We start from the raw sequence: 15,605 nt of genomic DNA on the forward strand, positions 1-15,605 counted from the left end.
CCGCTCCGTATCTCCTCGACTTCCTTGGAGCCGCCGTCTGGGGTCTTCTCTTATTACTCTTTATCTCTTCTCTCCTGCGCCATTACCACCCCCCAGCACACTCTTCTCCTCGCCTTCTTCACCTTCTTTCCCATCTCAAAGATGACGGGCGCGATTTGCCTCTTCTCTCGCCGAGAGCGAATCGTCACCAGCTCAGAAGCCAGAAGAATCGCGCGTCTCCCGTCGACCTTCACTCCGTGGAATCCGTCCCCCAGTTTTGCATCGAAGCCTTGCTTCTCTTCCTCTCGGCCATCTCAAATCTCCTTCCGCTTCTCTCTTCCCCACGGTTTCGTCGCTTCCTCGTCCGCCGCCTCGCTGCCTGTGACCGCTCTTGGTCTCTTCCTCCGCGTTTCTCCTCGCGTGTCCTCTCCTCGTTTCTCTCCAAGTTCCACCTTTTCTTCGCGAGCCTCGCTTCCTGCTCCTGCTTCTCTGCCCTATTTTCCGGCTCTCTCGACTTCCGCTTGTGTCCTCTCCGAGGCGTCCTTCTCGTCTGTGTTTTGCGCCCGTTTCTCCTCCTCGACCTCCTCGCCGTCGGGGCAGGCGGCGACGGCAGCGGCTGCGGGGAGAGCAGCCGCAGCCGCAGCGAAGAGGCGCGAGGAACGGAGGAGTCGCGAGCGATGGATGAAACTTCAGAAAGGCGCGAAACTCGGCGGTGGGCTAGCAGCCGCCCTGGCTCTCTCAGCAGGTGAGCCGGCGCGCGCGCGAGGCAAGGGACAGCTGTCTCCGTTTTTGTCGAGGGAACATGCAGGGGACCTGAGGAAAGAAGACAAGCGCCGAGGGAAGAGACTTCAGTTTGCGCAGTGGCTGAAGGACGTGGAAGACTCTTGTATCCACTCGCCTTCACTGTCGGAGGCAGAGAGACAGATTTATGCTCGGAGCGAGACAGTGAGAGAAAGATATAGACGGCCAGAAGAAGGAGAGAGATCGAAAGAGTGACAAAGAAGAGAAGGAGAGCGGTTGATCGGGGGAGGCAGATAGAGAGATGGATGCAGAGACTAGAAGATAGAGATATACATCGAGAGATGCAGGCATATAATTATATGGTGATACATAGCGGAAGAAAGAGGATTAGAGACAAGGGGAAGCAGAGAGAGACAAAGGGAGAGGAAGAGAAGCACATGGCGAGTTCTGGACAGAGACAGGGATACAGGGGAGGACACTCTGTTCGCGATTCTCCCCTCAAGAGCGCGCCGATGAAAACGTCCAGGATGAATCCCGCCCTGGTTTGGCGTCCCTCCCGTTCGGCTTTAAAGACAGACTGAAGCATCTTGCCTCTCTGCGAGCGACGCTCCTGCCGCCGAAAGGAGTAAAATCTCGCTTGGGGCTTGGGTGTATGTACAGCAGGGCCAGAGAACCAAAGTGGACACGATAGTTGTAACGCATCGCGTTTTGCTTCCCTGAATGCCTACCAGAAATGTGACAGTCACATTCCAGGGTCACATCAGCAGATATTCTCTCGGCTCTGGGCATCGTGTTTGCTTCAAAACTGTAGGAAGCCTCCCAAAAGAGTCATGGGAGAAGTCGATTGAATCGCGAATCCTGAGGGGATGCATGCGCGTGCATCCCCCTTGCACCGTTTCAGAAGTCAACGGCGAACGCCTCGAGGCGCCCACAAAAACGTGCAGTGGCCGAGGCGTTCAGGCGTTCACGCGCTTCTCGTGTTTTGCTTGTTTTTTGCACGCGACGTGCGTTTTTTTGTTCTGCCTTGTGTTTTGTTCAGGCAGCATCGTTTGGTTTCTGGCGTCTGTGAAACGCCGTCACCCGCCGCCTCCTCTCGACCCTCAGGTTTCTCTCCCGTCTCCCCTCACTGATAAATTGTGCCTGTCTCCTGTCCCTCTCTCTTCTCTCCTCGCTTCTGTCCCCTCGTCTGTCTCCTCTTCGTCTTCGTCTGCCTCGGCGTGCTGCGGCTCTTGCAGCGTCGACGCTTCCTCGTCTTCTTCTTCCCTGCGCACCTTTCCCAATGTCTTTCCGTCAGCGCGGGCGCTCGACGAGCTCTGTCGCAAGTACCCGTCGTTCCCTGCGTCCAAGGCGGTCATCCTCCAGGCGGCGTCTCACGTTGTGCCCGTCGAGTACCACTTGCATCTGCGCGACGCTTTCTGCCGGTATCTCTCCCTTCGTCTAGCCGAAGTCTGCGGCCAAGAGAAGGGAAACGAATGCAGCGGCAAGCAGTGCGGCTTAACCGTAGAGTCGGTGAGGGAGACGATGCGCGAACTCTGGGGTGTTCTGGGCGTCGAGGGCTCGGAGACGACTGGCGACAACGCAGGAAACGCATTCTTCTCTCTCATCAACTTTGACAAGGAAATTGAAACCTTCCTTAGCCGTCTGTCTGCAGCTTCCAGTCCTCCTTCCGCTTGCTGCGCAGCTTCTTCCCCTTCGTTCTGTGGTTCTTCATCCTGCGTGGCTGAGTTTGTCGAGAGTGTCCGAGAGAAGATCTCCGACGTGCTTGTCACCAACTGGCAAAGACAAAGATACTTCGATCCTCTCACCTTCAAGCGAAGCGCGCTGGTCCGTCGGATCTCCCACGAGGCAGCGGGACGAGATGTAGGTACGCCGGCGCCGCCTTACTCGTACGCCGACGTCGACCTTCCTCTCCTCGCCAGGTAACAACAAGGCACCGCCCTGCAGGAATCCGCCCCTACGCGCCGCTCCCTGGTCGGACAGCATCAATAGGCATCTCTCCATAAGTAGCTCTAAACGCGTCTCCTTCAGAATGAGAGATGCATGTTGATGTGCATATTCCTGTAAACTATATATATATATATATATATATATATATCGATGTGTCGATATCTGTGCCTCGTTCCGTATATGTGTGTATCCGACTGTGTGCACTCGTGAGTGGTGCATTCGGCACAGATGTTTACGGGGATATGTCACAGATATAAGGAGGGGTAATGGAAAACACACATGCTTTTCTCGGTGTGTGCCTCGGCCCGCCGCCCCTCGACCTCAGGTGTACGTCCCCTTCGCCGTCTTCTTTCTCGCCTTCTTCCTCTTTCTCTTCTTCTTCCTCTTTGTTTTCGTCCATCGTCTCTTTCTTCGTTCGCCCCTTCGTAACGCGAGTTTCCTCAGTCCGCGCTGTCCCTGAGGATGACGCTCCTCTTTCTTCCTCTTCGTCGTCGTCTTCCTCTTCTTCTCTGTCGTCTGAGCCTGTGTTTCTGGGGACTCACGAGATCCAGAAAGCAGTCGAGAACTTGAAGGAGTTTGGAGTCTGCATCATCCGCAACGGTTTAACGCGCCAGCAGCTCGAGGTCCTCCAACGAACGCTTCACACGGATGAGGCGATGGTAAAACGCAGCTTGAGCATATCCCGAAACTGTTGCCGCCGCACCTGCCGATGCTCTTTTAGTCATCCGTCTCTTCAGTGGCTTGTTTCACTTGCACACGCCTGTTTCTCGCCTTTACAAAAGACGAACGGATATACTTTGAACGATATATATATATATATATATATATATATATATAAATCGATATAGCCACTGATGTCCGTAGAGGTCGCCGCGACATATAACTCTTTGTCCCTCTCTTTTCATTTATCTCTCTATCGCTCTCTCTCTATATATAGACATATATAGATATATATGCTTACACGTATAGTTATGAATTGACATGGGTAACGCTGAAGAGCTGGAGTATAATTATGGAAAACCAGTTGTGCTTGGAGGCGACTCTGTTCATGGCTGAATGAACCGCGGTTCGTGATTCTTTCTGAAACGTTTTTTTTCGCGTGTTTGCGTTGTGTGCGTTGTGCATCCCCCGTTTCCTCTTGGTTGTCTTTTACAGTCTCTCTAAGTCTTCTTCTGCGTTCGTTTTTCTTTCCAGGCGATCTCGTCCGCCATGGCGATGCAGGAGGAGGATCCGAACGTGTGGTGCACGCGCCCCACGACCGGTGGGTTTTAAAAGGCCCTTTTGTTCGTTTTGTTTTCCGTTTTGTTTCTTTGCTGTTTTTGCCGTCTGGTGGAGAGGTTGCGTGAGTTTTCGATCTCCTCTTCTCGTTACCTGCTGCGTGTTCTCGGTTTTTCAAGGCCAGCGTCCTCGTTGGCGCTCTTCAGCGGAAGTGTCTAGGTTCTCCGTCTTTTCAGCTCTTCCTGTGAAGCTTTCCAGCTTTTTTTTCACACTTGCGCATGCACCCATCGATCCTCGAAATGTATACTCACAAGGGCGCGTCTGACGTTCCAGGCGGGACCTATATACGCGTTTTATGCATGCATGTCACAGACACAAATATCCAGAAGGGGAATACATTTACCCCCGTGCATCCCTATCCACAGATACATAATCCTATTCAGATACATACATATTCATGTACAGGTATATACATATATATATTTATATACACAGATATCTTCATATATAAGCCTATATACATGTACGTATATATATATATATATATATATATGTATATACGTCTCATATGTATGTAAGTATGCCTGCACACATGTATATGTACAAGCAAATTTGTATATATTTATTTGAACTCGCTTTGCGATTTTTGTTTCTTGTTTCTGGATCTCAGGTCGCCTTCACTGTCTTCTTCGTGGGACGCTTTTGGAAGCTCCGTTGGTGGATGCTCAGCGCGTGTGGATGCCGCTCGTTTTTTCGTATTTGCCGTGCGAAGGCCGTGGCGCGTACACCCCGGAGCCGGATGAAACTCTGACAAAAGTGTGGAAGACAAAGGGCCCGCGGGGGGAAGGGAGGCCCGCTGGAGACGCTGGCAAGCTCGAGAATTCGCGGGGCGGAGACGAAATCGACGACGGCGAGGCTGACCCGAAAAAGGGCCTTCTCGCCGTGAGCAAGCTCGGAAAACGGTAGGGACAATCGGAGACGCATGAAACAAAGCAAGGAGACACACGGAAGAGAGAGAACAAGGCACGTGGACGGGGGAAAGACGAGGACACCTGGAAGACGAGAAAGAACAAGACAGATGGAAGATCGAGAGGAAGCAGAATTGAAAGAGCGAGAGTACAGATGAGACGGTTTGGAGCCGAAGGAGACGGGCGACGCACACGGTTCAAAGAGGAGAGCAAGAGAAATCAGACGAGGAAAGACGCGAAAAAAACGCAGTAGGCGGAGACATCAGGCGAGGGCGGTGGAAGAGAAAAAGCAAGAGTGGGTGATCCGAAGAAAAGCCGCAGGGAATATACAGAGGAGGAGAGGGTGGAGGAGGGTGGAGGAGAGGGTGGAGGAGGGTGGAGGCGAGAAAAGGAGAAAGAGCAGCGTTTGGGAATCAACAAGAAGGCTTGGGGAGGAGTGGAGGAACTCCAAACGGCAGTTGGGCATTTTGCGCCGCGTGTGGTGATTGCCTTTTTTCTTTTCTTACACCTCCTGCTTCGCTCGCAATTCTATTCGATTTGCCATGTGCACTTGTTCCTTTCAGGGTGTACGTCTCCGACATGCAATCCGTCGACGCAGGTGAGTCTGCGCCTTGTTCCCTTCTGAAATTGCTTACTCTCGTATCAGAACGTCTCTTTCTTTCTTCGCCTTATCTTGGTATCGAGTTTGATTCCTAGACACAAACTGAGAAACAACAGACCTGTGCCTCTATCCGATTCTCTCTCTCTCTCTCTCTATATATATATATATATATATATCTGTTTTGGTGGACGCGGATGCGAATGCATTGAGGTGGAACGCGTTCAGCGCTTGTCATGTGGAGGGCGTGTGAGAGCGGTTCGTGTTCTTGTCAGACCCTTTGGCGATCACTCAGCCCTGGCACAGAGACACGAGCGCTCGCGGTCTCACCGTGCTCGTCCCTCTCTGCGACATCACCGAGGCGAACGGGCCGACCGAGCTCCTGCCGCGCTCCCACACTCTCTGCCCCTCGAAGGTGCGCGACAAAAAACCTCGAAAGTCTCGCGAGAAATTGCGTTTTTCGCCCCTCTCCCATATCCAATCTGCATCGCTATCTCTCCACATATATATGTGTGTGTCAGCATTAGCTTGTTTCTGTGTGTGGAGAACGATGGGGATGTCGCTTTGCCATTCTCTTTCTTTGGGTGTCTGTACACTGAATCTGGGTCTCTGTGGAGAGGAGGATGGGCGCGGCTCTCGCGCTTCGCTGAAACGGTGTAAGATCTGGCGGGCATTTTTCTCAGAAGCCGGGGTGTGTGTGTGTGGACATGGTCGCCTTCTCTTCATGCGTTTTTGTCGGCAGCTGTTTGTTTCTCGTTTTCGCGCAGCCTCTCGGCTGGAGAGCGCAAGCCGGCCTATGGCGGGCGTTCCTCTCCAGTCTCTTTTGTGAGTCTGGGGGCTCCTGGCGTCCGACCCTCAAGGCCGGGGATCTCCTCATCTACGACTCACGAGTCGTGCACCGGGGACTAGGTAGGCTCTTCCCCCGTCTCGTTGCTTGTCTGTCTCTCTTCCCCTTTCCCATCTTCCGCTTGTCACTTTTTGCTCGTTTGCCTCTGCAAGGTAGCGCGGCGAGTAGTCTAGAACGCAGAAGTGAGGAAACTGAAATCTCAAAAGCGGGTACTATCTGTGCGCATGTGCACATGTGTGTGGTCTGATCTCTCGCCAGCTCGCCTGTCGCGCTGCTTTTCTCTCTGCGTGCGGTGCATCCAATTTCCTCTCCGATTCGATGTCGCTCTCAGGCAATAACACGTGGCATTCTCGCCCCGTTCTTGCCTTCCGGTACGACTACGAAGACCAGCCGCCCCCTGGAGAATACGCAAGTAAGCTTGGAGCCTGACGCTAGTCGCAGGTGAACTTCTCTGCCTTTGCTAACCCACCTCTTGTGTCGATGAGACAGTCCAACCAAGCTTCACTCCCCGCGGCCTGCCGAGACAATTCAGATTCGCCCGACTGTTACCTTGCCTAGATTCAGACACGCTGCTCCGGTCACTCGGTGTCCTCCAGAGATATCTTCACGATCGTTCGCCTCCCCGCAAAGAGTTGGATTCCGGAATACGAAAAACGAGTTACGATCTAAACAAGGAGAGGGAATCGCGCTGGGCACGCGCGCTGCAGGTTCTCGTGCGACACCGTACCCTTTCCTTGTTTCCTGCCTTCTGTGACTTTCTCTCTTTATCTTCGATTCTCTGTTCCTCGTAACCCGCCTATCCCCTCTGCAATTCCTTCGCTCTGATCGATTCGTGCTTTCTCACGTGTCCCCTCTCGCTGACATCTCTGTCCTACGCGCGTTCGCTGTTTCGCCGTTCCGCCTCTCTGAGCCTTCATTCGCCTCTTCTTGAGCGGCGGTTCCCTGCGCCTGTCATCCCCATCGTCACACCCGAATGTCGTTTGTACTTTTTCCCCCAGAGCGGTGGAAATCGCAGAGAACGTTTCTCTTTGGGCGAGCCGTCGAGCGTCTCCTGGGCCTCTACAACCAGCTCTGATCTCTCCTCTGCAGTGCACACGTATTTGCATCGGCCTATGGTCGAAGAGTTTTCGGTGGCAACGCGAGTCTCCGATTTGCATGCTAATGCGCGATGCAGTCGCTTGTGCGTCGAATCCGTCGTGTGTTCGTTTTAGTTTTTTCATATCTTCTACGTTGTCTACTGTGTGTTTTCCCTTCTTGTCGCCGGGGGTTCTCCCGTTGTTGAGGATCTGCGTCTTTCGTATGGCCCCGCGCTTTCTACGAGATAAAGTGTGGTTTTTGTTCTCTCGGTTAACCTCCGCCGACGTCGTGCGGCTGTGTCCATCTTTTTCACTTTCTGTTGTTTCCGTTGACACTTTTTTGTTGCTCATATGCACAGTCTCTGTGCCCCTGGGGCACTGACCGGCATACGGCTGTATCCATATATTTATGTAGGACATATCTACCCATTTAAATAACTAAACAGATATAGACATATCTATCTATCTATATATATATATATATGCGAATCCGTCTAGTTTTTAATCAGACACGAGGCCTCTTGTGTGTTCGCTGCGTGTTTTGGTGTGTTTCTTATTTTTCGTCCATGTTTCGCCGGCTTACTCGTCTTCGCTGTCCATACGGCTGTTCCGCAACGATTTCGCCTTCTCTGCTTGACTTTCTTCTTGATCTTCTGTCTTGCCTTCTCTCGCTTCTTTCTACTGTCCGCTGTCTGTCTCTCGCGCCTTCGCGGCATCAGCGTTGGAACAAATGATCTTTCAGCCGAACCAAACGAAGCGAATCATCACGTTAGGCAACACTGTGTCGCTGGGGACAGAGACACTTCACAGTCTGCAGGCACGTGTGTTAATGTGCCCCCAGCGTTACGCAAATGTGTACATCCAGCAACCTGGATATCCATACGTCATTCTACACAAGGGTACCTTTACTAGATTGGTTCATCTATTCATAACGCTGTGTATATGCATGCATCATCTATGTCGTGGTGCTAATAAAATACGTTTCATCGTCTCTACTCATCAACGTCTATAATCGTGCATATCTACACATCTACATCTATAAAAGGAGATCTGCAAATGTTTAGTGATGCAAATATATGTACATGTATATTTGGTGACGTGCGTGGATTCAAAGGCGCAAAACGTCTTATTTTTCTTGACATGCGCAAGGCAGCGGGTATGTTAGCTGTCCCATTTCCGTGAGTGTTGGACAGCTTGGGAGATTCAAGAGGAAAAGAGTCGTAAAACAGAGAAAAGGGAGAGAGTCTCCGGAAGCATCGGAAAACGCCCAGAAGCCTAGAAACCAGACGCAACGAGGAAGACGTCGTCGAGACATTCCAACAGCCAGAGGCGCGTCTTTAATAAGAAGGGAACACGAAAGAGAACGGCTGACCCCGGCAAAAACGGACACATTTTGAGGGACGCACGAATCGCGAAGCAGAAAGGTAGAATGAACTGGACACGGGGCAGCGAGAGAAGACCTGGTACAATTGAGGGTAAGCTGGAGAGATGCGAAGAGGCGTGCGACGATAGGAAGGAAGCAAAGGAGATCAGAAGATCCCCCAAAGAGCCTCGAATTCGGCGCATATGCTGCTGCAACAAACCTGGAAAACACACAGTCCAGAGTTCGGCACTGTGCGTGGGTACAGCGGGAATAAACAACTGGACATGCGATTTCGGTTACACGAATCAAATGCGCCAGCGACGCGCAGCGACAGCTCAAAATTCTGCAGTCCATGCAACATGGGGTGCGTGCATGTGAAACATCAAATTTCACATGGAAGCTCGAACATCTAAGAGCATCCGCACACCCCAGAGGTTGCTAATTTTCTCTCATATTCAACCTTTACTTTAATCCACAATCTTCTCGATTCCACATATATGCATATATATATATATATATATATATATATATATATATGCGCATATGCATGCATTGGGATTTCGAAACATAAATGTGTCCGTTTTTAAGATCTGCACGTAAATGCAACGATCAATGAGGGCTTCTTCGCGTTCCGCCCGAGCATAATAACCCCAGCAATAAATTAAACAGAACATATATTCATTCGTATATATATATATATATAAATAAATATATTTGTATTTATTTCAGTTCATGCGTTTGATTCGACATATGCTCCTCTACGTTATCGCTACGCGTGGCGATATGCGCAAGGCTCTATATGCGTGAAAGGAGGCAAGGCTTCTTAAGAAACGAAACAAGAGCGAGCGAAACGGGAAGGCGAGGAACTTACTGCGGCCGTAAGGCCGAAGCCCGCAATCGAGATTTTATCATCGACATAGTCGCACTCGTCGGCTGGAGAAAACCCACAACGGAGAGAGAGAAGCGATTTCTGAAACCGCGAAAAACGACGAACCGAGTACCCACAGACACGCGAGCCAAGGCACCATCTGATCGTGTATACGTTTTGCGTTGGACGATTCATCATGCACAAAAAGCCCTTTCGAAAGGAGAGAACGAAGTGACTCAGTACCGTATCAACGCCAAGCTGTTTGCATCAGCCAAGCATTTGCATACCTCCCTATCTATTTTATAATCTATCTACTTATTCCAGTCTACAGAACTCCATCTATTCATCTTTATCTATACGAATATACATAAGCATAGATAGATATTGATAGATGTAAACGTGAGTGCAGAAAGGATTCAGTTCCCTTTTCGGCGTGATCGAATGGTTTCTTCCGAGAGATGAACACCAGCAGCATCCGAGCTGTAACAAAAATGCGTCTGTGTGAGGCACACAGTTTACCGCACGCATATCACAATGTCTACATATATATAGCATGCAAATATCAAAGAATTCATCTATAGACATGTATGTGTTTTTTTGCATGTGTATACGGATTTTTGTTGTCGGATGGATACACAGAGATTACAGTGTCCAGGACGGCATGGCTTAGACTCAGCAGTGAGAAGAAATAACAAACAGCTCTTTTTGTCTCCCTTTCCCTTTCACTTTCTCGTTTTCTCTCTTTCGCATTCTTTGGCACTCGTTCCCGCCGTCCTTCTCTCTCTCTCTCCTCAAACACTCGTTTTCTCTCTATATCAATCTCGCTCTCTCTCTCTCCTCAAACACTCGTTTTCTCTCTGTATCATTCTCGCTCTCTCTCTCTTCAAACACTCGTTGTCTCTCTGTATCATTCTCGCTCTCTCTCTCTCTCCTCAAACACTCGTTTTCTCTCTGTATCATTCTCGCTCTCTCTTTCTCTCTCTCGCTCTTTCCCTCTCTGTCTACACTCCCACTTACTGGGGTCTGAGTGCGCGACAGCGCCAATGACGAAGACAACAGGATGTTTCGTGTCCTTGAACTGTTGCACGAACTCGGGGAGCGCGACGCTGCGTCCAGAGACTGTGAGGGCTGCATGCGCCAAGCAAAAATCCGAGAGACGGAAGAGAGGGCGACGGGTGGAAGCACGAGCACACAGACAAGAAGAGAAAGCGGAGAGAGAGCGAAAAATTCAAAGTGCAAAAAGAGAGCCTACGGGAAAGGGGGCCGGCAAGTCGCGCATTCAGGCAGGTGCGAAAGGAGTGGCCCAGACAACACAGAAGCGAGCGGCAAGTCGCTCGAGCAGGATACAACCGAGAGGGATGAAGGACACTAGGAAAAAACGCTGCAGAGAAACAGGGAGAACTGGGAAGAGTCCCTCCAGCTGATAGACAGAAAGCGAGCGGAACCGCCCAGTTCAATGCGCGAAAATGCCGCGACGAGATTTTTTCTGAAATTCAAAAAACGGGGAAAAGAGAGCGGGACGGCGGGAGCGTGAGACTCAAAACAGAGACGATAGAGGCTTACCAACTTTCACACTGTTAGGGGGAAGGAAGTTCGAAGCCTCGTTCTTGACAATCTGACAACATGGAGACATCAAATCCGGAAAGCCTTGCTTTCAGGGAATCGCGACAGGGCCCGAGGTGGAAAGACAGGACGGGTCGTGATTGACGAACAACCGCAAGAAGACATCTTACAGGCAGGAAAAAGAGCACGAAACCATCATAACAGTACCCTCACCATAATGATATATATTTATATATATATATATATATATATATATATATTTGCTCATGTTTAGACACATGCATGTCCATCTGTATATACTATGGATATCTCGCTAGATGCAATTGTATGTTGTGTTCTTATCTTGTATATTTCTGATTCTCAACAGCAAAAACGTCCGATCAAACGTATATATATATATATATATATATATATATATCATATATTGGTGCGTGGCATGGGCTCGTAAATGCGGAGTGCCTCTTTTTGGTCGTTTCACTTGGGCACACCTGAGCAAGGGTAACATTTTTCTCGACGGCTTTTAGGCGGCGGGCGTAGAGCAGATTGGCTGCACGAACACAGCGGGAAAAAAGGATTCCCGGCTGAGAGATCAGAGAGGCGTCACGTGCACAATGTTTTATGTACAGTGTTTTTTGCCGGTTGGTCAGGATTTTTAATATTTCTGGAAATACACAGTCAAAATTCGCGTTAATTGGAAAAACGCCGTCCGAACCCTCAACCGAGAGGGGTAGAAAGACGTGGCCCTATCCGCGGATCTCGAAGCGTTTTGGACGAAGGGCGAGAATCAATACACCGTGGCTTGGCAAAATTATGCATTAGAAGAAGAAGACAGCCTCTCTGCGGAAGCGGCGAGGTATCTCAGACTGCATGCGGCAGATCAAATGAACAGAGACAGGAGCGACGGCGCCAAGGCAGAAGAGGATTGGAGGGAAAGGGAGAGAATGAGGAGAAAGAAGAAATCCAGGGAACGGGAGGAACCGTAAATAGGATGTGCCGAGAGCTCCACGGTTTTTTTCGGAAGAGGAAGGAAACGGAAAGGCCGGTGAAAACGAGAGACCGAAGCCAGATTCTACGTTAACTCGTCACGCCGGAAGAACCGACAGACCGCAAACAGACTCGAGCCGAGTTCTCCATTTCCAGTTTCCCACCTGACGAGTTAAACCGAACTTAGGGGAATGCCGGAAACACTCCATTTCGTCACTTACGATTCTGAACGCCTCCCGGCCGCAAAGGCATTTCGAGTGTCTCTTTCCCTCGTACTCCCACAGCGCGGTCTAGATATCTATAGTCTCCTGTCTACACCTATCCCGACATCTCTTTATGTGTGCCTACATGAGCATACAGAGCGTTGCACGTGGCTAGAGGCACCGAATCCCATATGTGCACAAAGGTAAACGTGCATACGTATATATATATATATATATACATATATGCATTTGTATATATCTTTCTAATATTTGTAGCGATTGAGGGCAGGTTTTCAACTCCACGCAGAAGGGGAGATTGCAAGAAAGCTTAGCGTTCTTACTCATCATCTTGGCGAATTCGTGGTAGGTGACGGGGACTGTGAGGAGAGGCGAAATTTCGATTAGCTGGCCGTCGGCGGTTCGAAGAAAGACACAGAGGCGTCCTGCCTGCCTCGACCGAACGTTTTTTTTAAAAACACAACACACAAAAATGAATGCCAAAACCTGCGGAGGCGTCGGCCTGGCCGGAAAGGCACGAACGTCAGCCGCCTGCCTGTGGGATTGGCTCAGGACATACGGGGAGACGAAAGGCGGGGAAGAGACACCGGAGAGGCGAGGAGACACGGGACAGTGGGAGAAGTTGCCAGGGACACAGAGGGAGAGACGAAGGGATTCCAAGCGGGCAAACGGAGCAGTAACGCACAAGACGCGAGACCGTCCACGTTCGCAGGACAATTGAGAGAGCGGGCCCGAGAACAGGACTTCCGCACATGGAGATGTCGAGGCGCATACCTCTGTGTAATCACCAATATACCCCTACACGACCTAGTCAATACACACACAAATATATATATATATATATAACACTTTCCACAGATATATATATATATATATATATATATACGACTGTCAAGAGAGATGAGGTGACGTCTTACGCGATTGAGGGGACTTTCTTGTAGGGCGAGGAGACAGTGGTGAGCAATGTCGGGGCGAACCTCCTGTGGAACCGCGGAGCAGCAAGCAGGAAGACCACAATATCAGAACGAAGAGACAGTACAGCAGAATGGCACAGGCAAGAGAAACACGCACGGCTGACACACAAAAGGGGAAGAGAACGCGCATCTCCAAACCGATGGGAACCAAAGGCGGAAGAAACCATGGCCGACGCGACAAGGAGGCGAGCGTCACGGCGGAATTTGAAGCATGCTCTGCCAAGACGACGAATTGCATGCAAAGAGAGACAGACGTCGAGGGACAAACCGAGAAGCTTCGGAGCCTGGAGGGGGACATCCATATTTGCCGGTAGAAGAAAAAGTGACGTGCGATCAAGAAACCGCAAGCAGCACAAAAGACAGGCCAAAGAGGCGCTCGAGAGCTTGCGACAGACTCCGCCAACCAGTGAAACGAGCGCGTTTTTGTGAAGAGAAAAAGAGTAAAAGCGAGGGAAACGGAAAGCCACGTGCGAACTCACATCGGACTGACGATCCAATTTGCGCAGGAGCTGTTTGTGTTCGAGGCTGTTGAGCAGCTGGAGGCTTCGATCCTTTCCTTGCGCGAGTTCGAGTGACCTGAGAAGTAAACCGAGTCGAGCATAAGGAAGATGCAAAAGAACAAGTTGAAAGTGTTGTTTCCGTCGGCGGGGAATCCCGTGACTGTCGAAGGAGGAGCGGGATGGAACTAACGAGAAACGACACGATAGAACAACAGAGAGCAGACCTTCCCGAGGCATCAGAGGACCCGGGAAGGAACGGCGCACGCTCTTCCGAGACGTCTCGAAAAGGACAACTTGGAAAGGCAACGTGGACCGACCAGTTAGAAAGTCCACGTGGAGCGGGAGGAAAGGTGGACGGGGGCAGGGAGAAACTTACGCTCCTTCTAAAATAACGACGACTCGCTGGCCTGTCAGGCGTCGCTCACGCGTGGAGGCGATCGCCTCCACAGGGCGCATGTAGCCTCTTCCCTCTGCATCCATCTGGGGTAGGACGACGGCGCGAAGAAGAGCGGAAAGAATGCGGGAACCGAAATGAAACAGAACGAAAAAACACACGGAGACAAAAAGAGGGACAGGTCTTGAGAAGTAGGAGCCTGTATCCTTTTCGGCGCGCGACGGCTTTCGGCCTTGCGTGGAAGGTGAGAAGACTTCCTCGTCCGCCTCTCGTCCGTTTCGATGAGCCTGCTGGAGAAGTCGTTTGGAGGGAAGACCAGCAAAAACAAATACGGGGGAAAAGGATACAGAAAATGAGGGGAAAACAGCGGCAGAGTTTGCGGGAAATTCGCCTGCTCAAGGTACCAGGACAGGCGCTGGTGCAGCCCTACTAAAGAGGCGGCCGCGCAGGAGGAGGCGACTCGAAGGAGAGACTCTCGCGCGGAAACAACTCTCAGGACAGGACAACTCTGAGAGAAAAGACAACGAGCAGAGGAAAGCGGAGAGAGCAGAGAGAGCGGAGAGAGAAAATGAGGAGAATCGACGGACGAAGAAAGAAGGGCTGTCGCTTTAGAAAACCCTTTCGAGCCCAAAAAAAACGCGCTCTTTGATGACAAGGCTGAAGATGACTCATTCCAATGCCGGAGGAAATGAGTCGGTTCAGCTGTACATACAGCTTAGAGCAGCCAGATGCGCTGCTGCTGCGGTCTCAGCTTCATCAGAAGCAAAGGAGTTGCAAAGGGGAGGACGAAACGGACCCTGCGTTTTTCTTTTTCGTGACTTTGAGTGAAAACAGCGATTTCGGCCCGTGTTAGAAGAGAAAGACTGGTACCTTTGCGTTCTCTTTTTCCGCGATGCATGCGCGATGTTCGCGCATGCAGTCCAGCGCAAGAATGCGCGAAAAGCGACATGCGGATCCAGCCGTGTTCGTTGTGGGGCTGTGGTTCTCCGCAAGTTTTTCTTTCCCCTTTTCTCTCCTTCGGTCTTTTTCATTGTGGAAGGAGAGAACGAGAGGCTTTCGTTTCTCGTCAAAGCGGAAAGCAACGACGCAGTTCCTCTCTCTGTTTTTTCCCGCTTCTCCCGCCCTGCGCAACACCCGCTGGCGCAAAGACGCATTTCCAGGTCCGGAGCGCGACTGTTCGGGTTTGAGCAGGAAACGGAAAAGAAACCTGCTAACCGTCTCCAAGGGTCGGACGCGATCCTTCTTCTCTCTCTCGCTTCTTTCTCGCTTCCCCTCTTGCTCTCTTTCTGCTTGGCTGCGTCCTCCGCAACGCTCTCGTCGCTCAAAGAGCCTTCTTGCGGCGAGCCCCCGTCGGCAAGCAGCCC

At 50.9% G+C, this 15,605-nt stretch overlaps 2 protein-coding genes across 2 annotated transcripts; one reads left to right on the forward strand and one right to left on the reverse strand.

Moving 5' to 3' along the window:
* Nucleotides 1-141: 141 nt before the first annotated feature.
* Nucleotides 142-7,373, forward strand: NCLIV_057170 (hypothetical protein; the record flags this gene model as incomplete). The annotated part of the gene is made up of 10 exons (XM_003885273.1): nt 142-724; nt 1,760-2,584; nt 3,112-3,326; nt 3,862-3,928; nt 4,556-4,847; nt 5,417-5,451; nt 5,727-5,866; nt 6,219-6,360; nt 6,630-6,710; nt 7,297-7,373. The coding sequence occupies 10 exons, from the start codon at nt 142-144 to the stop codon at nt 7,371-7,373; spliced, it is 2,457 nt and encodes an 818-aa protein (XP_003885322.1).
* Nucleotides 7,374-9,119: 1,746 nt separating this feature from the next.
* Nucleotides 9,120-14,327, reverse strand: NCLIV_057180 (Suppressor Mra1 superfamily, related; the record flags this gene model as incomplete). Its single annotated transcript, XM_003885274.1, has 9 exons — nt 9,120-9,146; nt 9,609-9,670; nt 10,623-10,733; nt 11,169-11,220; nt 11,657-11,715; nt 12,697-12,802; nt 13,291-13,353; nt 13,827-13,923; nt 14,224-14,327. The coding sequence occupies 9 exons, from the start codon at nt 14,325-14,327 to the stop codon at nt 9,120-9,122; spliced, it is 681 nt and encodes a 226-aa protein (XP_003885323.1).
* Between the last annotated feature and the right edge of the window lie 1,278 nt (nt 14,328-15,605).

The sequence above is a fragment of the Neospora caninum genome, chromosome XI, assembly GCF_000208865.1.
Source record: "Neospora caninum Liverpool complete genome, chromosome XI".
Lineage (NCBI taxonomy): Eukaryota > Apicomplexa > Conoidasida > Eucoccidiorida > Sarcocystidae > Neospora > Neospora caninum.